The sequence below is a fragment of the Rhinatrema bivittatum genome, chromosome 6 (assembly GCF_901001135.1).
Source record: "Rhinatrema bivittatum chromosome 6, aRhiBiv1.1, whole genome shotgun sequence".
NCBI lineage: Eukaryota > Metazoa > Chordata > Amphibia > Gymnophiona > Rhinatrematidae > Rhinatrema > Rhinatrema bivittatum.
The window spans coordinates 332670557-332694631 of NC_042620.1; the positions used below are offsets into that span (position 1 = coordinate 332670557).

Consider the following 24075-nt stretch of genomic DNA (forward strand, 5'->3'; position numbering starts at 1 on the left):
CGATATCTGCAACATTTATGACCACATGCCAGTAGTTCAAGCATGGATTAGACTTCCAGTACTTTGCAAGAGTAAACCTTGCAGCAAGGATCAACTGGCCCACAAATGCTTAACTGGCACCAAGGAACCTTGCCACATTCCCAAGAGACCCAATTTTGGGTGTAGATGAACTGGCATATTTAGAATATTTGAAATCTCCTGTGAAATTTCTTTCCTGAACCACGCAATCCCCTGAAGGTACCACCACATGTGGACATAGGTGTCCTGTTAAATCTTTAACTATACCCATGACTTTGACTGAAAAACATGTTCAGTCCCCGTTTAAATTGTGAAATCACGCAAATTTCTTCATTGAGAACATTGAAAACATTATAAGTCAGTTTCCCCTGGTTTCAAATTCTGCGTTTAATACCCATAAAAAAGATTCATGTTGGGAAAATTTCACCTATATGTCACCCTGTGAAGTACAAGCCATAAGCTTAATCCTACTTTTTATAATTTCAACCCAATTTCTATTAATCTATTAAAATTAGTTAGAGCAGAGATTTACCCATTTTTGGCTAATTTAGTGAACCTATCATTATCAGAAGGAACTCTCCCATGCGAAATAAAGAAAGCTATTATAAAACCTATTCTGAAAAAACAGAAGCTTGATTCATACATACTAAGTAACTATTGCCCTATTTCTAATCTGTCCTTTTTGTCAAAACTCATTGAATCTTTAGTTCTCGAACATCTCACTGACTATCTAGAAGATGCCAATATATTATTTCCCAATCAATATTGGTTGAGCTATATTCAGGGAGCATGTGTGTGTATAATATGTTGGTGTGAAATATGTTCTATGCAGTAGTTTAATGACTTGCTCAACCTGCCTGAAACATATGGAAATACGATGTTTAGCCTTACAGAGTCCCTTCCAGTTCCTTGCACTGAATTCAATACCTAAATCTTATGTTCCATTTAGTAATAAGGTCCAGCGAAGTAGGAGACCCAAACTTCTGTAAGAGAATTTTTTTGACACCCCTTCAAATGATGTGTCTGCATCACTCAGATAATTTTCCATTCTATTGAGAGGTCAAAATGGGGACTGCAGGTCTAACTTGTTGTTCTAAACCGTTGTGATGGCAAAACCGAATGACGGTATACAAAACATGTTAAATAAATAAATAAAATTGGTACGCAGTGCTTTCCTCAATAGCAGGTAGTGAGCCTGCGATTTACACTCTAGTTCAAATACTTCCTCGAACTCTTGATACGGAGCAAACCCCAAGTCTCCCCACAGATGAGCCAGACAAATCAATCCCTTATCTCTCCAGTGCTTAAAGTACAGCCCAATATATTAAGATTCTTGTAAGGCCATATTTCACCTATTCAGTGCTGAACCGTTAACTTGCCATTCCTTTCGGTCCTTGCAATTACAATTTGAACTCCTGAAGTCTTCTTTTTTTGCATCTCTTCAGGCCAACACTATCTGGGCACTCTCGCTTGGTCTAAGGAGGACACCCAAAAAGAACTCATTTTTGCGAATTCTGTCCAGCAAGTTGGGGAGGCAAATAATTCTCTCTCTCAATGGATAACATTTTGTAAAAAGCAGATGTCTCCTGATGGATCTCAGGCATTAAGTGATTACTGGAGCTGAGAGTTAGGGGCACAAAAGTGCTACTTATAGATGCATAAGACTATTATAGATATTTCTCTGAGAGAGCCATGGTTTAAAGTATTTCACCAGGATTCTTGTATATGGGTGAGATGGGCGAGAACACTTCTTCGTTGCCAGCCAGGTATTTTGTGATTTGTCTCAAGTCCTGCAATGTATGAGTATGGACTGGACTTTTCCTACCAATTCTTCTGCATAGAGGGGATGATGGAGACGTAAATGGGAGCAGAGCTATGTTTAATTCACCAGTCTGTTCCTTTTCCAATGCCAGCAATTCTGTATCTTTATTATTGAGCCATTGCTTTAAGCATGCTAACCAGGCTGCCCAGTAGTACACTCTAACGTTAGGAAGTGTCATTCTACCTTGTATTTTGGGGAGCCATAAGCTACTCAACTTTATTCACACCAGTCTATATTTCCATATAAATTTACGTACGTGGCTGTTCAGGTCAAAGAATACTGAAACGGGAACTTTACAAGGTAAATGCTGGAACAAGTAAGGTAGTTCAGGAAGTAAAGTCATTTTGACCAAGCTTATTCAGCCAGCCCAAAATACTGAGATATCATCCCACTCTTTCAAGTGCTGTTTTATGCTAAACAGAATAGTTAGGTAATTACAAACATAAAGCTCTTTAGGATCCTTAGGGTTGAATACCCCATAACTATTTTAGTCCAGACCTCATCACGCGCATCGTAGCTAAGCACTCAAGCAGCTGAACCTTATGTCCCAAAGCCAAACCTTCTGACTTGTTGTAGTTCAGTTTATTCCCTGACGCATCATCATATCAGGTGACTAATTCCAAGAAGGCTGGCATAGAAACAGATGGATCAGTAATGAAAAACTAAAGGTCATCTGCATAGACAAAGACCTTGTGTTCTCTTCCTCCTGCCATAATGCCTTTTATGGCCTGTATAGCCTCAGCCAAGGGTTCTATTACTAAGTTGAAGAGCAGAAGCAAAAGGGGGCAGGCTTGCTTCATGCCTCAATAAATAGGGAAATTTGAGCTGAATGAACCATTTAGCATCAACCGCACCCAAGGCCACTCGTACATTACCTGAACCCATGAAATTGGCCTGCAGACTGCAGAATTCCTCCCCATCCTCTCCACAGCTCTCCTTAAGGTATTTAGGGTCCACTTTTGTGCAGGTGCGTGAGATCCTGTACCTAAAGCGGCCTCTGCTGCCAAGAGGCATTGCAGAGGATCTCCAGTGACCTGCAAACTGTCTTTGTCCAACAATGTCTGGCCAGACTCAGAACCATCATCCTGGTCCTGGAGCCAAAGAGGGAGAAGACCCTATAGAGAAAAAGAGGAGTGGCTGGTTGTGGTGGCCCGGGTGTTCCCATTGGGGGGGGTACAGTGGCTTGGCTGCCACTTCAGGGGCCACTGCTGGTGGTGTTGGTGGCTGCAGGTCCACAGCACTGGTACAGGTGTTTCGGCAGCTGGAGAAGGAGACGGCAGCTCCTCTTTTAGTCATCATCCTACTCCTGTTTGGAAGACAAGCTGGAGAGTTACCTAGGGGATGGTAAATCTAAAAGGAACAAGATGCTCTGGGCTGATGGAAAGATAGTTGAGAGAGCTTTGGCAAGGAACCAATCAGAGTAAAGGTAGCTGGTACAGAGAACTGTGCTGGTGATTGGGATGCACAGCTGGAAGATAATTAAAGAAGCTGCTGCAGGAAGTCAGAGGGCTTTTAAGGAAAGGAACACTGCCTTTTAGCAGAACCAGGTGGGGAGTCAGAGAAAATGGACTCGCCTAGACTAAAGTGCAGAACTGCCCTGGCTGGAATCTGCAAAAGGTTTTGTGGGGAGTAGGTTCTAGGTAGTCCTGCAGACTTAGACTGGCCTGCAGTTGTTTACCCAAATACCTTAACTAGAGGATCTTGCTGCATCACTCATAGTAATTACCAGCTTCCTGGAAATAAAACTGTTTTTTCTTTTGCAGGTAAAGAGACTGTACATGAAGTACCTGCGAGCAGAGAGGTTTAGGAAAGCTCTGGTTTATCAGAAGAAATACCTCCTCATGCTTCTGGGAGGATTTCAAGACTGCGAGCAGGCAACCTTATCTCTGATCGCTCGGATGGGTATATATCCCTCTCACAGGGACCTCCAGGTCTCTTCTCTACACTCCCATGCTTTCTCCAAGTTCAGATCTGCTGTGAGGGCCATCATTGCTATATCCAGGTACAATGAACAGAATTTTGTGGTAATGTAAAATCAATTTCCATGTACTTTTAACTTAAACACAAATTCATTAGCAGTGTAATTTAGGGATCTTTTCCCTTGCTGTTAGGGCATTCCTTATGTCACTTAGCAGGTCTTCAGAGATACCGGCTCCAGAAACGGTTTTCAAGGACGATGATTCGGATGAACTAAACCCAATCATGATGAACTGGAAGATGTAGTAGGCCAGATTAGCAAACTGAAGAATAGCAAACCACCTGGACCGGATGGTATACACCCCAGGGTTCTGAAAAAATTAAAGAATTAATTTCAGACCTATTATTAAATATTTGAAATCTATCATTAAAATCGTCCATTGTACATGAAGACTGGAGACTGGCCAACATAACCCCATATTTAAAAAAGGCTCCAGGGGTGATCTGGGAAACTAAAGGCCGGTGAGCCTGACTTAAGTGCCGGGAAAAATAGTAGAAACTATTCTAATTAACAAAATCTCAGAACATATAAATAGATATGGTTTAATGGGATTTTCCAAGGGAAGTCTTGCCTCACAAATCAGCTACATTTTTTTTTAAAAGGTTAATAAACATGGATAAAGGTGAACCAGTAGATGTAGTATATTTGATTTTTCAAACAGTGTTTAAGTCAGTCCCTCATGAGAGGCTTCTAAGAAAACTAAAAAATCATGGGATAGGAAGCAAAGTCCTTTTGGGGATTGCAAATTGTTAAAAAACAGGAAACAGAATAGGATTAAATAGTTTTCTCAGTGGAAAAAGATAAACTGTGGAGTACCTCAGTGATCTGTCCTTGGACCGGTGCTTTTCAATGTATTTATAAATGATCTGGAAAGGGATATGACAAGTGAGGTGATCACATTTGCAGATGACAAACTTATTCAGAGTAATTAAATCACATGCAGATTGTGATAAATTGTAGGAGGACCTTGCGAGACTGGAAGATTGGGCATCCAAATGGCAGATGAAATTTAATATGGACAAGTGCAAGGTGATACATATAGGGAAAAATAACCCATGGTTACACGATGTTAGGTTCCATATTAGGAGTTACCACCCAGGAAAAAGATCCTAGGCATCAAGGTGGATAATACATTGAAATCATCAATTCAGTGTGCTGTGGTGGTCAAAAAAAGCAAACAATGTTAGGAATTATTAGAAAGGGAATGGTGAATAAAACGGAAAATGTCATAATGCCTCTGTATCGCTCCATGGTGAGACCGCACCTTGAATACTGTGTACAATTCTGGTCGCCGCATCTCAAAAAAGATATAATTACGATGGAGAAGGTACAGAGAAGGGCTACCAAAATGATAAGGGGAATGGAACAGCTCCCCTATGAGGAAAGGCTGAAGAGGTTAGGGCTGTTCAGCTTGGAGAAGAGACGGCTGAGGGGGGGATATAATAGAAGTCTATAAGATCATGAAGGCACTTGAACAGGTAAATGTGAATTGGTTATTCTTTCAGATCATTCAAGGACTAGAAGGCACTCCGTAAAAACCCAAGTAGCACATTTAAAACAAATCGAAGAAAATTATTTTTCACTTTATGAGGAATATACCATAATAATAGAAGCCACTTCCAACTTTGTGTATAAAAATTTGGATTTATTCTGATTATGAAAGTTTTAAAAAATTATCATTGTTTTGGATATCAAATAATATATTGTTAAACTTGATGGAAGACAAGAAGTAAATACATATTATCTTATTATTAATTACAGTTTACATAGAAGCTACTTATACAGTATACTTTATCATAATACTCTCTAGGGCTCTTTAAGGGTAAAATAGTAATGTGGTACAATTCTAAATTCCTGTCTTTCATCTCTGCGTTAACATTTACTCCAAATCATCCCGATGTGCCAAGTCAGGGTAAGTAGGGAGACAGGCTGCGAAGATGTCTTCCTTCCTTTGATCTTCTCTTTGTCTCCAAGGATTGCAATATTAATAGCACCCTTTTATAATTTCTCAACACCTTGAAAACGCAATTGAGAACAAGTGTCTCTTTTTGATTGGTTATACGTTCCAGTCCTTTTTCTCATAAAAGGACTTTATGTACAATCCTATGGGCCGGATTTTAAAAGGGTTACGCGCGCCGGGTCTATTTTCAAAAGGCCTGGCGATGCGCGTAAAGCCCCGGGATGCGTGTAAGTCCCGGGGCTTGCAAAAGGGGGCGGGGCCAGAGGCCTCCGACAGAGCGGCCATTGCTGCTCTGTAGGAGGATCGCGTGCCGGCAGGCTGCTGGCGCATGCATCTTACACCTGCCCAGAGGCAGGCACAAAAGGTAAGATAAACATTTAGGGCTAGGGAGGGGAAAGGTTAGGGGGAATGGAGGAAGGCAGCGCGGTTTGGCACGCGCAAGGTGCACAATTGTGCATGCCGACCCCAGATTTTATAACATGCGTGTGCCTGCACGCGCAAGTTATAAAACCGGGTGTATATGTGCGTGCGCTGGGTAGAATACTTGTAGGCCGCGAGCACTTCTTTTAAATTCTACCCCTATGTGAATAGCCTCCTAGTTGATGCTGTGAGCATCAGTCATGGCTATAGGCATGGCTATTTTTTTTTAACACATAGCAACAGATGTCCATCTGTAGTATTTTTAAACAAGGCAATCACTGCATCTGAAAAGAGCATATTGCATGCTATTTCACACCCTCAGCAGTTCTTGTCAATCTTCCAACATATTAGTCTCCACTGTAGTGCATTTAAAGAAATGCAGAAACTTCAATAAAAGTCTTCAGCATTTTTTTGTTATTATTTGTGTGTCAATGTAACAAACAAACACAAGAATCAGTTACTCCATTACACTACAACTCCATGCACAATTAAGTTCAATGTAACAAATTGTTCTATTGTAAACCGGGGTGAAGGCTAATTGCTAAACCTCGGTATAGAAAAGCCTCGAAATAAATAAATAAAGAATTAATTTCTAGAGAATATGGTTCAGGCAGTAAGTGTAGATGGGTTTAAAAAAGGTTTGGATAAGTTCCTGGAGGAGAAATCCATAAACTGCTATTAGTCAAGTTGACTTCAGCATTAATAGCATGGGATCTATTTAATGTTGGGTACTTGCCAGGTACTTGTTACCTGGATTGGACACCATTGGAAACAGGATGCTGGGCTTGATGAACACTTGGTCTGACCTAATATGTCAACTTCTTATGTTCCCATGTTCTCTCACTACTGTTTAGATACTGACTCTTGCCATGATGTTAAATTTAATCAAAGACATCTTATAAAAAATGTACTAAAAATTGTGTTCAGCTTCTTCCTGCCAAGTTGCAATTTGTGTAAATTGTCTTGAGGAGAATATGGGTAGGGGACTTTAAGACAACCCTTAGCTTGTGATTTCCCATATTTGTGATTTATTGCATCCTGCTGGACCCTGGATAAAGTTGCGTATCTGTAACTGATATTCTCCGTGGACAGCAGGATAAATCAGTCCCACATACCTTCCCATCTCCCCTTGGAGTTCAAAAATATTTTTCTTAGCAGATCTAATATATGATTGAAGGGGGGTGGCCACATGGTGCAGCACTGGCTACTCATGAGCAGAAAGAATACCTAGCTAACAAATGTTTTGATACTGTCAGATAGCATCACCCACATGTGTGATTAATTTATCCTACCGTCCATGAAAAATACCAGCCACAAATTAGTAACTTTGCTTTCTGCACAAATCACTGAGGTAGAGAGTAAAAGGTTTGGCAGGGGTGGAGCGTTTTTTGTACTGCGAGAGAAGTGTGGGATAGATGCAGGTACCAAGCTGTCTTTTCAATTGACGACATAAGTAAGTATCATGAAAACATAAGTAACTTTGAGCGTTTTTCCAAGTACCTTAGTTTGCTTAGTTATTGGTTATCTGGTATTAAGTACCAATATTTATACTGCCCTGCTGATATATTTCAGTATGTTAATAATTCACACATATATTTGTATACCCCTTTGTCACCACAATTATAATTGACAATTTGTTTTACCGTCACCTCAATAGAATGATAGGTGCATGATCAGTACAGATAATGTTATAAACAAGCAAGGGAGATAATATAATCTGTGCAGATATTTAATAATTTGTATATGTATATTTATATTAGGTTGGGTTTTCTGGTGAAAAAATGGCATAAGATGAACAGAAATAGAGATCAGATTGAAGGCCACACCCAGAATATTGTACACAGGCCAGGTGAGAACTTTTTCTTCTCAAACTTTAATCAGGATAGACCACACTTTGAATTCTGTGTGCCTCATCTCAAAAGAAATAGTTGCACTGTAGAAGGTACAGAGAAGGGCGACCAAAATAATAAAGGGGATGAAACAGCTCCCCTATGAGGAAAGGCTGAAGAGGTTAGGGCTGCTCAGCTTGGAGAAGAGATGGCTGAGGGGGGATATGATAGAAGTCTACAAAATCATAAAAGGACTTGAACAGGTTAATGTAAATCAGTTATTTACCCATTTGGATAATAAAAGGATTAGGGGGCACTCCATGAAAGTAGCACATTTAAAACCAGAGAAAATTCTTTTAAGTCTACACACAGTTAAGCTCTGGAATTCATTACCAGAGCATGTAGTTAGTGCAGTTAGAGTAGCCGGGTTTAAAAAAGGATTGGATATGTTCTTCCGAGGAGAAGTCCGTAACTGCTATTTATCAATGTTTGGATATTTACCAGGTACTTGTGACTTGGATTGGCCGTTGTTGGAAACAGGATACTGGGATTGATGGACCCTTGGTCTGACCCAGTATAGCATTTCTTATGAATAGCCACTGCTTGTTGCCAGCATTAGTAGCATGGGATCTATTTAATGTTTGAGTACTTGCGAGGTACTTGTGACTTGGATTGTTGGAGACACGATACTGGGCTTGATGGACCCTTGGTCTGGCCCAATATGACACATCTTATGTTCTTATGTACAATAAAATAATTCAGTGGATTTTTTTGATAAAAAAAAGTCCTCACCTGGGTCATCTATTCCTTTTAAAGGAGTAATGATACAGATTTAAGAATATTACTCTGAATTCACTAACTACAGGGGACTGAAATTTTGTAAACTTTCGAGCCATGTATCACACACATTAGTTTTGAGCTCTACCTGATTTAGTTGCAGTGCAACACACAAACCTTTTATAAAAGACTCAAAAATTGTATGAAATACCCAAACGAGCTTAATAGTTTTGGGGTTGAGGTGGAAAAGGGGATGTATGGCAGTGTAAACGGCATTTGTTCTAGAAAAACAAGGATTTAAGTCAATAGAGATATTGGGCAGGAAGTTTTATTTTCTACAAATAAACAGAAAATCAGGCAATTGGAGTGGAAAGTTTTAATCTGTGAAATGCAACATTTTCATTAGCTTTTCTATGAATTTCTGCTGTTGTAGATATGTGGGATGATGAGCTATGGAATACAAGTCTACCTACACAGCTCACAAATCATTCTTTGGAAGCTATAAAGCACTCCTAACCATTCCATCAGTTAAAACAGCAAGGCTGACACAAGTGAGAGAAAGAGCCCTATCACTAGCAGGACCCATAATCTGGAACACAATGCCTCCAGAGATCAGGCTACAAAGTGATCTCAAGACATTTAAGAAAAATATAAAAACATTGCTTTTTAAACAAGCATTTTACAAAGAGACAGAAGAATAGAGAGAAATATTTCAGGAAAAGACAAAGGCACCGACATACAGTCCTTAGGACTATACAGTAGATTAGTCTATGAACTCCACACCACAATAAACCATAACTATAATACTATGTGTGATAAAACTACCGGTGTAAGTACCTTGGTACAATTGGTCATGAACTACTTCGCTAAATGACTATGTCTAATGATATATTGTAACCGAACCTTTGACGGCACCTGTTAGAATGTACTATTGTACACTTTTACCTACATTAAATATGTGCCTACATGTAAACCGTTGCGACGGTATTTAACTTAGCAACGGTATAGAAAAGTTTTTAAATAAATATTGTATCTTTTTATGCTATATAAAAAGAGAACAAAGGAATTCTCAAAGTAGCTGTTACAAGCTGGTTTAGTTTGACTGCAGTTGTCAAAATGCCTAGATGAAATCATCAATACAGAAAGCAGAATAAACTGAGGTCAATCATATCTGTTTGACTAGATCCATAAAATCCAACTTTTCAAAACAATTAGAGTGCTAAACTCAAGAAAACGTACTCCTTCCTGGACACAGTGAAGGAATCTTCTCAATACTGGGGATGCTCAAACACCTGCTGCACCCACAGAGCTGGTAACCTATGACTATACTATTGCATTATTGTTTTACAGTTCAAGAACAATGTTTAACTTAAATGCAGCAATTTATGTAATGATTCCTAGAAGTTTTTTTGGTTGGTTAAAATGTCACACTTAGTTTGGCCATTTTTCTGAAGGTTGAACTAATAGAACAAATTTGATGCATTGTGGGCCAGTGCTACTGCAATATATGCTTATAGATTATTCTCCTGGGAGATTTAAAAATATAGGAACATAGATTGAGCCCTGTGCAAATTAAAATTGACACTAAAAATGTTCAATGAGCATGAGCAAACAAAGTAATGTGCAAGTTAAAATAGCACTGAATGAGTGATGCAAAAGATTTAGCATGTGTATGGTAAAAACATTCAAGAGAAAACATTTCTCACATACCACTTTAGTTATATCCTACATAATTGTGCCATCATAATAGACATTCCTGGTCTACAGACCTTTATAGTCTTATGCTTAATCATATGGCAAATGTCAAACTTTTTTTGAAAAAAATTTTAATTGCACATAAAACTTATCTTAGTGAATCAAACAAGAGTCCCATCCCAACACAGTCCGCGTTTCAAAACCTCTGTTTCTGCATCAGGGGGAAATTTCATAAAATTGAAGCATGTCTGATGATGACTTCTTTATAGAATAAATCTTTCATATCTGAAAAAGCAAGATCATAAATAAAACGTATAACAGTATCAATCACAATACTTTTGTTCTCATCTCTACTCTCACATGAAAATGCCAGCGTTAGCTTAAGATGGCATCAAGTCCTCAACCGGAAAAGACCATTGTTTACGTGACAGATAAATAGGAATTTCTTGAATCGTCCGAGCAATGACGTAAGCAATATAGTGATTAACACTTACACTATTAGATTAATGAATACCACTCGATTTCTGAATTTAAACCCTGGGGAGCTACAGAATTTAAATTCTCCTTTCGTGGAGAATCACCGATGTGTTCAATGATTCCCCAATGTAAATCTCCAAACGAATGTTGTAAAGCCATACAATGTGAAACTAAAGGGGCTTGTTCCTTCTTAGTAGTCAAACTGCGATATTCAGTAAGGCGAGTTCAGATCATCCTCTTTGTCCTCCCCACATAGATCTTAGAGCAGGGGCACACAATTAAATAAATGACATGCGAAGACCTGCAATCGGTGACTGAAGAAAAATGAATGATACAACCTGATTGCGGATCGCACCGTTCTGTTCCTGCAATTGTAGTGGAGCAAAACAAACAATTGCCACAAGGATGATGTTCTACAGCCTGAGGAGTATCAAGGAGAGATGGTAACATAGCAGGGATTAAGTAATCTCTAAGATTCCTTCCCTAGGTGTATGCAATGAGCGGTGGTAATGAAAAAAAATAGAATGTAAACAAAGAGCCCGCCAATGTTGTAATATGATGGCTTTAATAATAGATGATACGTGTGAAAACCGCAATACACATACCAAACGTTCATTGGGTGCTTTCACTTGTTCACAAAGTAACCATTGCCATTCGGCATTGTAAGCACGCTTATATGCTTTTTTAATCACTGCAAATGAATAACCTCTTTTCAAGAACCAGGCACTCAAAACTTGTGCTTGTACGATAAAATCGTTCTTATCTGAGCAAATCCTCCTCACTCGTAAAAACTGACCCACCAGTAGGTGCCGTCTAAGGTGATATGGATGAAAACTGGAAAACAATAAAAAATAATTTCTTTCCATTAGTTTACGATATAAGGTAGTACCTACTTGATGATCCATCTTGAAAATTAATATGTCCGGAAACGATATCCGAGAACTATGAAAAGAAACAGTAAATTTTAAATTGTTATCCAATGAATTAAGCCATGTAACAAATTCCAACAGATGTTCCTCTGAAGATGTCCAAAAAAATAGAATATCATCGATGAAACGGGACCAATAGTTTATATATTCAAAAAAAGGAGAAGAATACAGAAAAGTTTCTTCAAAATGAGCAACATATAGGTTAGCCACACTAGGAGCCATGGTCGCCCCCATGGCGATACCATGATATTGCAAAAACATATCACCCTTAAAACAAAAATAATTCCAGGTAAGTGCAATTTGTGCTAGATTGAAAATAAAAGAAGATGGGATCCGTTGTGGATATGGTCTTTTAGAAAGAACATTAGCAATGATGTTGAGGAAAGTTGGTATACAAAAACTGAATGCCTAATGTAACCAACAAAAGCTCCGTGTTCTCAGTCTCAATTTAAAAAAGCATATAAGTGTGCTTACAAGGCCGAACGGCAGTGGTTTGTTTGTGAACAAGTGAAAGCACCCAATGAACGTTTGGTATGTGTATTGCGGTTTTTCACACGAATCATCTATTATTAAAGCCATCGTATTACAACATTGGCGGGCTCTTTGTTTACATTCTATTTTTTTTTTTCATTACCACCGCTCATTGCATACACCTGGGGAAGGAATCTTAGAGATTGCTTAGTCCCTGCCACATTACCATCTCTCCTTGATACTCCTCAGGCTGTAGGACATCATCCTTGTGGCAATTGTTTGTTTTGCTCCACTACAATTGCAGGAAGCGAATGGTGCAATCCACAATCAGGTTGTATCATTCATTTTTCTTTATACTTTGCATGCAATTTATTTCATAGTGTGCCCCTGTTCTATGTGGGGAAGACAAAGAGGATGATCTGAACCCGCCTTACTGAACATCGCAGTTGTTTGACTATTTATTTATTTTAAAATGTTTGTATACCGCTTTTACAAATAAAATTAATCAAAACGGTTTATATATGTTTATCAGCTTGTTTATATAATGTTTATCAGCTTGTTCACTATCCTCTACGCTTTGCTATTGTTTCCCCCTTCCAAGTTCCCTCGCCTTGTTATAATGTAATTTCCGATCTACTGTTAATATGTGAACCGATGTGATGTCCCCACTGACGCCGGTATATAAAAGTTTTTAAATAAATAAATATATAAAACAATCATAATAGTAACAAATTCTCAAAACAAAGTGGTTTAAAAAACTAATTTACAACAATTGGTGTCCATTGCACCAGCCTTCATTACTACTAAGGAGGAACAAGCCCCTTTAGTTTCACTCTGTATGGTTTTACTACATTCATTTGGAGAATCATTGAACACATCGGTGATTCTCCTCGAAAGGGAGATCGTACTAAAAAATTGAATTTACGTGAACAGTTCTGGATATTCCCCTGCGATACTCACGCTGCTTTTTTGTTGCATGGCAAAAACATATCATGCACAGATACCTGAAACTGCATTGGCCAAATAGTGTGCCTGGGTCAGATAAGCCTGCCTGTCACTAGTGTTAGGAATTGTGGACCCTTGGCCCGAGGTGGTGGTGTTGCTACCTGAAGAGTTGGGCCCCACAGGTCCCCACCGTCGGGAGGTGAGGCTGGCCGGGAACAGAGGCAAGCTGGGACTTCACCTGTGCCGACCCTCGTTCCCCACAGGTTGAGCCCTTGGGTGCTGGGGCTAGCAAGACTTAGGCGCACCTCTGTGTGGCTGGTCCCAGAGAGGGTAGGCGAGTGGGTGCAGAGAGTGCACAGTTTGAGATAGCACTCTCGGAGGGAGGAGGAGAAAGAGTCTCAAGGAATGCAAGACCACTGCAGCTCCGAAGGGAGTAGAGCAGGTCCACGTGAGAGTGGCCTCGAGATGAGGAGGTGCAGGTGCAGAGTCACGAACCGGAGAATGCTGAACAAGGGCTACAGCAGGGAACCCGCTGTAGCTGGTGATAGGAGAGTAACAGCGCAGGGGGATGCCCCGAGGAGTGGGGCACCGAGACACAGGCAGGTGGAGTACTGCGCTGAACCAAATTTTGATGAGAGAAGGCACTGTAGCAAAGTCCACAAGAGAAGTGCCGTGAGGGTCCCAAGGAGCAGTGGGTACTGCGGTAGGAACTCACAATGCCGAGCCTGGCCCCGAGGAGCAGGAAACGCTGAGAGAGAGTCCAGTTGAAGCAGCGCTAAGCCAGGGCCTGTGGAGTGGGAGGTGCTGAGAGAGAGTTCAGGTGAAGTGGCGCTGAGCCTGGCCCCGAAGTGCAGGAAGCGCTAAGAGAAAGTCTAGGTGAAGTGGCACTGAGCCAGGGCCTGCGGAGCAGGAATGTGCTGAGAGAAAGTCCGGGTGGAGTTGTGCTGAACCAGGCCCCGAGGAACGGGAAGCGCTGAGAGAAAGTCCTGGTGAAGTAGCGCTGAGGCAGGAACCTGGAAGGAGAAACGCAGATATCTGAAGACAGGAACAACTGGTCCGAGGAATAGGAACTGGCACCAAAAGGAACCAAGGGAACTCGTTGCCAAGGCGTTAGTGGTGGCTGGAGGTGAAGCTTAAATACTCCGGACCAGTGATGTCAGCCGGGGACGGGCCTGAAGTTCCCGCCATTGGCCCTTTAAAGGGTGGAGAGATGGCGTGTGTGCGCCTAGAGAGGCCCAGGATCGGAACACTGGTTGGTGACATCCCAGCCGCCACTTGGAGTGCAGGGAGCCAGAAGGAACACGGCAGCGGCAACTGGCCACCGCCGCGACAGCACCGGGGGTAGAGAACCAAGCATGACATGTGAGTTGAGCCTCCTGCGGGCAGCCATAGCTGGCAGTCATAACAACTAGATTTGCAGTAGTTTGGCACCAGGAGGCTCAAGAAAATATATAAGAAACTGGAGAGGAAGTGGGCCCATACGAATTCTGGAGAATGGAATCCTTGAGAGTCCAGCAAAACTGGAAGTGATGTCATAGGAAGGAAAGATTCTCTGGGACATGTGGTTCAGGGACAGTTCCAGGATAGATTCCAGTCAGGGTCAATTGAATACCTGGCAAACCAGTTAATTGTTGCTGGTAGGAGGTAAAGGTCCAAACTCTTAGCCCAAAAGGAGACAGCCAGAAGAGGGAAGGAAGGAAGGAGAACAGGAGTCAGCAAGCCCTGATATAATGGGTCTCCCAAGAAGAAGCCCTTTTCCATCTCAGAGAAATTCCTGAAAAAGATTCTAGATGGGGGAGACTGCTTAATCTCCATGTGGGTGCTAGGCTAAATTGAGGGAAATTGTTGAGGAGTGTAGGAATGCTGTAGGATAGCAGAAGCTAATTTCATTTTGGTGTCATAAATGGCCACCTGATGGCATCCATGCTGGTAAAATTAAATGATGGATTTGCACAGTCATGGGGAAAGAGTGGTTAGTGGTTTGTGTAGGAATATTCTGTTTTAAGAAGAATGGGGATTAACATCCCATAGAGGGAGTGGTCATCTAGTAAAAAATGCTGGCTTTGGGATTTGACGGGAGGAGTTGGAGAGAACCCAGCCAGGGACTGGATTCGTCTGGGGTGGCCTCTTTTCAGAGGGTCCTGCAGTGCCTTTCTCCTTCAAGGAGAAAGGCCTGATGTGGGTGTTTCCCCGCAAGGAGAAGCAAACAGGTTGTGCAACCTGAGTCCTAGAAGTGGAGGGCAGTCTGGAGATCCCATAGTCCAGTGGAATGATAAAGCCATGGAAGGATAAGAAAATCCTGGGGAATTCCTGCGCTTAGCTTAAACGGGGAAGAAGAAACTTCTGCTGGGTTACAGAGAATGGAAGGAAATACTCATTATCCGGTGAGTAAGTACCAAAGCAGTTGAGGTGTGAGAAAGTGATGTTAAGACTGTGAGAAGCCTATCTTTGAGGACAAGGAGAAATAGTGAGTGAAGAGAGCGTGAATTGTTTTGAATAAGTGTACTTTGAAACAGAGAGAAAAATAAGGGGAAAAGTATTTATAAGAGGTTCTCCTAATCTAGGAGAAGGTGTATAGAATTGCTAAGGATTCCGTAGTTGCCTTTTTTGTTGTCGTGTCTCTGTTTGTTTCCACAGTTTAGCTGTGCAAGCCTGTGTGCCCTGATCTAATCAGTGTTTTCTATCATTCCATTATTACATACTCTAATTACTGGTAACACCAGAAAATAAAGGCTTGTTGTTGGACTAAATACAGTATTTGCAGAGTGATGCTCTGTGTTTTTGTGTGGTGAAATTTGAGCAGGGGAGATAGCAGTCAGAAGGGGTCATAGAGGGGGTTCTCTTAATCTTGAGATTCCTATCCAGCGCAGACCTATTACTCACCCTTCTTGCCTCTAGGTCTGGGTGCAATATATCATCTGCTCTACACACTTTCATCTTTGAGACCAGTACTCGGCTCACTCATGTGTTGGATCCTCTCACATTTTGTGTCTCATTCAGGTGGGGTTACATTGAGAAGGCACTGGAGAGAGCTAAGAGCTACAGGAAATGCTGCATTGATAGAATGATTGTTTATCTGGAAATACAGAGAAAATAGCTTAGAGTACAAGGGCTAAGGGCTATGATGCAAGAAACCAAACTATCCACCAGTTGGAAAGTTTGGAGCATTGCTTTAAGAGATTAAGTCAGAGGAAGTCTACAACCAGTTGGGTAAGTCCCAGGTTAGAATGTATAAGCAGAATGACTATATCCAGGGCCAGATTTAGGATTCAGGTGCCCATAGGCAGGATTGGGGTATGGGAGACCATGGAGATCAGATAGTGGGTGAGGTCCATCTACCCCATCCCCTCCCAGAGAAAGCACCAGGATCAACAAGGGGGGTCTTTATAATAGTCCTCACCCCTCTGGGTTTATAGCAGTTGACAGAAAATGAGGCATCATGTTTCTCACCGGAAGCCACTGAGATTGAGCCTATGAGTCTCTCATGCCACAAGTGTACTGTAGTAATTTTCGGTAGTCAGTGCTGAGAGGAGATGAAAAAATAAAAAGTTGCCATTTATGTATCTATTGAATGTTCTGTGTCTTGTTTTTGGTTTTTTAGTATTAACAGGAACCACACCCACGATTCTTGGGCATCAGCAGCAGAGTAGTATCATCCTGAACTCCCCTCAAGCCCAGGACACTGCTTCCTGCCACAGAGTCTGTTCAGCTACACTTGTTAGCTCGACAGCAAAATCTTCACAGAACAGGTCAGTACAGAGCCTAGGAACAGAGAACATTGGGTCAGGGGTTTATCAGGCTCTATTCTTACAGGTAGTAATTACTGTAGCTTGACAGATTTCAGTATATATGTACTTTTTTTAAACTTAAATTTTATTGAAAATTTCCAATTACATTGCTTAAACACTTATTAGTAATTACAGATATATAATATGCACTTTTTGAACACTGAATAGACTGTTCAAAAATTATATTTCCTTGAGTACTAAACATCTCGCTCATGGCGAAGATGTGAAAAGCCCAGCAGGCCACGAGTGGAGCCCATCCTGCTCGCGGTCGAAGATGAGAGGCCCAGTGAGGTCGCAGGTGGAACCCAACCCACCCACAGTCAAAGACGCAGAGCAGAATGGCTTCAGAGAACCATGATGTGAAGAGATCAAAAACTAGACCGATGCCTTGGAAATATTTTATTAAATAATGAAAGTGGGCACTTTCATTATTTAGTAAAATATTTCCAAGGCATCGGTCTAGTTTTTGATCTCTTCACTTTGTGGCTTTCCTAGACTGTCTACCATCCTGTTTCTTAAGTCCTTCCCTATTTGGGAGAACCACGGGCAGAGACCATGTTGCCCTCGGCCGAAGAAAATGGCCAGAATGACAGCTAAGAATGTGAGCCTATGGGAGATAGAGAAGAAGAGTGCATGTGAAGATGCTTGTATGTGTGTGTGTGTGAGAGAGAAAGGGAGTCTGTGTGAAGGGGTGTGTGTGAGAGAGAAAGGTAACATGTGTGAAGGTGTGGGAGAGGGAGCTTTTATGGGTGCCAGAGAGATGGATACTGTATGAGGGAACCTGTATATGCGAAGAGATTGTGAGGGAGTGTGTGAATGAGTAAGAGATTGGGATCTGGTGTGTGTGAGAAGGAACCAGTGCGCGGGGGGGGGGGGGGGGGGGGGGTGTAAGAGAGAGAGGAAGCCTGTATGTAAGAGTGTGTGTGTGAGAGAGGGAGCCTCTATGATGATGTGTATATGTGAGAAGAAATTGTGAGAAGAAATTGTGAGGGGAGTATGTATGTGGGTGAGAGATTGGGAGCTGGTGTGTGCTAGCAAATGGAGTCAGAGAACATTACTCCCCACCATAAGATCTGGTACATCCAGGAAGCCTCTCAGTATTTCTCTGTCTCCAGCAGATAACACATCTTGACTGGTGCAGCAGGTCAAAATTTCTGTGGGCTTCCAGGGTGAAGGATTTGTGATCTTTTTGCACTGGGGAGTTTGGGAACCTAATCCAACGCTTCCAACAAGTGATAGTGAGGTTGACACGTCCGCCAAGCCCCAGTGGGCCTGCTCTTCTGGACAGGGTTCGCCCAATCCTGCAGTGAGAGCGTGCCAAGAGACATAATTACCCCACTGTATGGTCGGCCAGTAGTTGCAGCGTGTTTCCACAGGCATTGTTCTTAGTGACTAGGCTTTTCTTTTGTATGTCAGAGAGGCAACAGCAAAAAGAAAATAAAAGGGCTCCATGATTGCAGCCTCTCTTGGCACTGCCTGTCTCAGCACCTCTCCTTCACTGGGATCTCTGGAGGCTGTGGAGGTGAGGGACCCAGATACAGCTGGCAGCATGGGTATGCCCCTCCTCCAAGATAGAAACAGACAGTCTTTTAGGGCAGGTGTTGCGCAAGCTGGGGGAGCCATTGCAGTGCAGCTGACTCTTTCTCCTAGGACAAGCAGGACGGTAGTCCGCACACATGGATGACATCAAATAGAACCCGGGATGGAAAAATTCTGTCAAGGTTTCTAGAATTTTGACTGGTATACTGAGCATACTAGCATGCCCTAATTTACATGTCCACATGGGGTCCCTCTTCAGTCTCTTTTTTTCCATGGATCGGTCGTCTCGCGGTCTTGGAGCTCGTGCTCTTGTTCTATGGAACACTTCCATTTTTCAGCAAATATTTTGCCTTGTTCCTGCACCAGGTCCCTCTCAGTTCCCCCTGCCTTTAGTCAGTCCTGCAGCACGATAAGTTCTCGTTGCGTGGTTGGTTCCCCATAGCGGTGTCCTTCGAGGCCCACAGGCCATTGACCATTCACCAGCCTTGTTTTTTGATATGGCATCGTTGGGTTTTCATCAGTGCTCCCAGTGCCCTCTGACTATGTCCATCATGGATCTACACGATGTGTGCATCCTTTGCCTGGGAGTATCCCATAACATTCAGAGTTGCCGACTTGTGACCATATGACCCCCAAGGGCCGACAGATCCACTTCAGCAAGATGGAGAAGCTTTTTGGCTCTAAGAGGTCCAAGACTTCGACACCAAAGGATCATGGGGAACAGATGGGCACCAATCCCTTGCCATTGGACCCTCCACCAGTAACACTTGAGGAGCGGGGGGCTGGGGATCAGCCCTCTTTGGTTTCTTCTAGGTCAAGGGTATCTGGATCTTCAACTTCCACCTCAGTGCTGGGGAAAGACCAGGCTGAGCACCATCGAAAATAGAGAAACATCGACATCGGTCTCCGTCAACATATGGAGCCGGGCTCGGACTGGCAACAATTCTTGCTGCGATGCCCCCCAAAGCGTCCCCAAGGCGAGGAGGTTATATCCTCCATCGACGCTAGAGCTCCAAGTTATCCCTACTGATTCTGGTGCCGGGTACTGACCTCTCTCGAAGCTCAAAAGAAGATCATGCTACTCCTGCTCAGCCGATCCTGGCGTCAGCAATTTTAGAGGAGGAGCTGGAGTGAGGGTACAGATGGTGATGGATCAAGCTTTTTGAGGCATCGAGCCAGTGCCTCGGCCAGCACTGGTGGCCACAGCGTCCCTGCTGGAGTGCCTTGATGTTTTCCTCGGCATCTCCCTACTCAGCTGGCTCCATTGCTTCCTCAGCCTGATGCCATCCGCGTTCATGGCTTCTCAGATGAGGAAGGTCCTTCGAGGCCAGGGGTGCTGCTACACCCTCCCGCTTCCTGGCCAGCCCTACCAGGTCTGCTTCTGGGCCCATCTGTGCCATGGGGCCTTCAGGACCAACTGGGCCCACAGTGCCTAGGCCTCGGGGCATACCCAGGCCTTTGTCCCAGCTGTTTCAGTGAGGACGATGCCCCTTATGACTCCTGGGGAGAGGACACCTCCGATTCCTCCTCTTCGGATTCCGAGGGCCTTCCCTCAGATCTGTCTCCCCGAGAGGAGTGACTGAGTTCCCCTCCCGAAGACTTAACCATTCCAGCCACTGACGAAGGAGGACGCTAGGCACAAGATGCTGAAGGTCCTCCAGTTTGTGTATGTTCCGAAGAAGGTTGTGGCTGTCCCAGTCCATGAAATATTCAAGGAGCTGCTCTTGAGAATTTGGGAACACCCCTTATGGTGCTGCCTGTAAACAGGAAGGCAGATGGGGGTGTACCTGGTCCAGCATGCCACTGGTTTCAAGAAATAACAGCTCCCCCACCAAGCGATGGTGGTTGAGTCCACACTTAAAAAGGCCAAGCACTCCCGGACCCATGCCTCAGCTTCCCCGGGAAGGGAACATAGGGTGCTGGATGCGCTGGGTAGGAAGGTCTTTCAGGGTGCCATGCTGATAGCCGAATCGCCTTAAGGAGGTAGCCGACCAACTGCCCCAGCAGCAACAAGAGGCTTTGTTGTAGGTCGCATATCAGGGCCTTGAGTGTGGAAAGCATGAGGTGCACGCCACCTGCGATGCATTTGAGATGGTGGCAAGAGTTGCGGCTGCCAGGTTTGGTGCTTGCAGGATGGCTTGGCTGCGGGCCTCGGAGCTCCGGCCGGAGGTGCAGGAGAGGCTTGCTGTGTTCTGGTAAAAATGTCTTTGGTAATAAGGTGAGGAATGCGGTGACTCAGTTGTGAGACCAGCACGAGACCCTCCAGCATCTTTCTGCCAGTACTTCTGATCCACCTTCTTCAGCCAGGAGGTTGGAGTGGCAAGGACCGAGGCACTCCTTGTATCATCAGGGAAGTATTTATCTGCCTGTATCTCGCTTCTGCTTGCAGAGGGTGAGCTCTCAGGGCTGTTCCAGGTAGCAGCTAGCCCCCAAGCCACAACCAGCACCCCAGTCAAGCCCCCACTACAGGGGTTTGACTGGAAGAGAGGGAGCAAAAGCCAGCCACCTGTCAGAGGTTGGCTACGATTCTTTGAGGATCGATGGACCGGGGTCACCTCGGACCAGTGGGTTCTGTCCATTGTGGGGCTACAGGCTGAATCTGCTGGGTGTTCTGCCAGATTCTCCTCTGAACCCATTTTGGGGACCAACAGCATGTCAGGAGATCCTCTTGGTGGAGCTCTCCACCCTAGTAATGCTCAGGGTGGTTGAACCTGTCCCACCAGGACAATGGGGACAAGGTTTCTACTCCCGATATTTTCTGATTCAAAAGAAAACTGGGGGTCTCCATCCCTTCCTGGATCTGAGGGACTTGAACAGATTTCTAAAAAGAGAAAGGTTCAAGATGGTCTTTCTGGGTACCCTGATTCCCCTCTTACAAAAAGGGGACTGCCTTGCTCCCTCGATTTAAAAGACACCTATACCTACATCGAGATCATCTGAGCTCACAGGACGCATCTCCGATTTGCAGTGGGCTAACACCACTTTCAGTATAGGGTGTTACCGTTCGGTCTGGTTTCTGCACCACGGGTCTTTACCAAATGTCTAGCCCTGGTGAGAGCACATCTGCGCAGGTTTTCCCTCGCCTGGACAATTGGCTGGTCAAAAGCACTACCCACGTGGGGGCGAAGCGATCCCTGCGCATAACCATCTGGGTGTGGAGTCATTGGGGTTCATTATTATAAGAACATAAAAATTGCCATACTGGGTCAGACTAAAGGTCCATCAATCCAGCATCCTGTTTCCAACAGTGGCCAATCCAGGCTATAAGTCCCTTGCAACTATCCGAAATCTCATCTGAGCCTGTCGACTCAGCTAGACTTCAGAGTCCTGCTGGACACAACTCAGGCAAAGATCTTTCTATCCCACAGCAGGACGCTGACCTTGGCGTCCCTTATGGGGGTGGTGCAGCAGAGCCAGTGGGTCTTTGAGAGGCAAATGTTGAGGCTGTTAGGGCACATGGCTGCTACTGTCCATGTTACTCCCTTTGCGTGCTTGCACATGGCAGACTCCAATGGACCCTGAGGTCCCAGTGGTGTCAGGCCACCCAGAGCCTCCAGGTTTGCATCCGGGTTCCACTGTCTGGGACTCTTTGTTCTGGTGGGGAAACATAGAAACATAGAAATGACGGCAGAAGAAGACCAAATGGCCCATCCAGTCTGCCCAGCAAGCTTCACACATTTTTTCTCTCATACTTATCTGTTTCTCTTAGCTCTTGGTTCTATTTCCCTTCCACCCCCACCTTTAATGTAGAGAGCAGTGATGGAGCTGCATCCAAGTGAAATATCTAGCTTGATTAGTTAGGGGTAGTAGGGGTAGTAAGCGCCGCAATAAGCAAGCTACACCCATGCTTATTTGTTTTACCCAGACTGTTATACAGCCCTTATTGGTTGTTTTTCTTCTCCCCTGCCGTTGAAGCAGAGAGCTATGCTGGATATGCGTGAAGTATCAGTCTTCTCCCATGCTGTTGAAGCAGAGAGCCATGCTGGATATGCGTGAAGTATCAGTCTTCTCCCCTACCGTTGAAGCTATGCTGGATATGCGTGAAGCATCAGCTTTTTTCCCCTGCCGTTGAAGCAGAGAGCTATGCTGGAAATGCGTGATGTATCAGTCTTTCTCCCATGCCGTTGAAGCAGATAGCCATGCTGGATATGCATCGAAAGTGAAGTATCAGGCACATTTGGTTTGGGGTAGTAACTTCCGTAACAAGCCAGCTACTCCCCGCTTTGTGAGTGCGAACCCTCTTTTCTTCTCCCCTGCTGTTGAAGCAGAGAGCTCTGCTGGATGTGTGAAGTATCAGTTTTTCTTCTCCCCTGCCGTTGAAGCAGAGAACTATGCTGGATATGCAACCTCTCTGAAGCGAGGGATGTCATTTCGATCTCCCCCTGTTCAGGTTGTCCTCACCATGGATGTGTCCACTCTGGGGTGGAGAGCCCATGTGGAAGGGCTCCACACCCCCAAGGCCTTTGGTCTGCCCAGGAAGCATAATGCCAAATCAACTTCCTGGAGCTCCGGGCGCTCAGGTACGCTCTCTGGGCTATCAGGGATTGGCTGGCAGGCAAGGCAGTCCTGATCCAGACTGACAACCAGGTTGCGATGTGATATATCAACAAGCAGGGGGGCATGAGATCGTTCCTCCTGAGTCATCACTCAAGATCAGAGCAGGCTGCGCCATCCCAGCCTCCAGGCCCCGTCTCTCTCAGCCTGTTAAAAGGTTGATTCTGCGGCCCCTTGACCTCTCAGATGATGTATCTTATGTCCTGGTGGCTTCCGGAAAGCCTTCCACTAGGAAATCTTATGGGTTAAAGTAGAGGAGGTTTTCGGTGTGGTGTGAGCAACATGGCCTGGATCCCTTTTCTCAGAAGCTGGTTTGAAAACCAACTCCATTAGAGTGCACTTGAGCGCGCGATCAGAGCTTACCACCAGGGTGTGAATGGTTCACCCATCTCTGTGCAGCCTTTAGTGGGACTGTTTGTGAGGCCTGATTCAGTTGAAACCTCCCCTGAAATCTCCCACTGTGTCTTGGGACCTCAACTTGATGTTGGCTCAGCTAATGAAGGCTCCTTTCGAGCCACTGAGCTCCTGTGACCTTAAATTTCTGACCTGAAAGGTCATCTTTTGGTGGCAAACAATTCAGTGTGCAGTTAGTGAGCTTCAGGCATTGGTGGACTTACCTTCCATACATGAAGTCCTTTCATGACTGGGTGGTTCTCCAGACGCACCCTAAGTTCCTGCCCAAGGTGGTAATGGAGTTCCATCTTAACCAGTCAGGCATCCTGCCTATCTTATTTCCCAAGTCTTACTCACACTAAGGCAAGTGGGACTTGCACAGTCTGGATTGTAAGAGGGCTTAAGCCTTCTATCTGGAGCAGATAGAAAGTCAGACAATCCACGCAACTTTTCATCTCTTTTGACAGGAATAGATTGAGA

General features: G+C 43.9%; 1 protein-coding gene across 5 annotated transcripts in view; it reads left to right on the top strand.

The window, feature by feature from the left end:
• The window catches only part of PCNT (pericentrin), a 167440-nt gene that overhangs the window by 122276 nt on the left and 21089 nt on the right, over window positions 1-24075 (top strand). For all 5 annotated transcript variants that reach the window (XM_029607715.1, XM_029607714.1, XM_029607713.1 and 2 more), the window contains exons 14-16: window positions 3604-3842; window positions 7959-8047; window positions 16923-17070. In XM_029607715.1, coding sequence (XP_029463575.1) covers window positions 3604-3842; window positions 7959-8047; window positions 16923-17070 — 476 coding nt within the window. The remainder of the gene's footprint in view (window positions 1-3603; window positions 3843-7958; window positions 8048-16922; window positions 17071-24075) is intronic.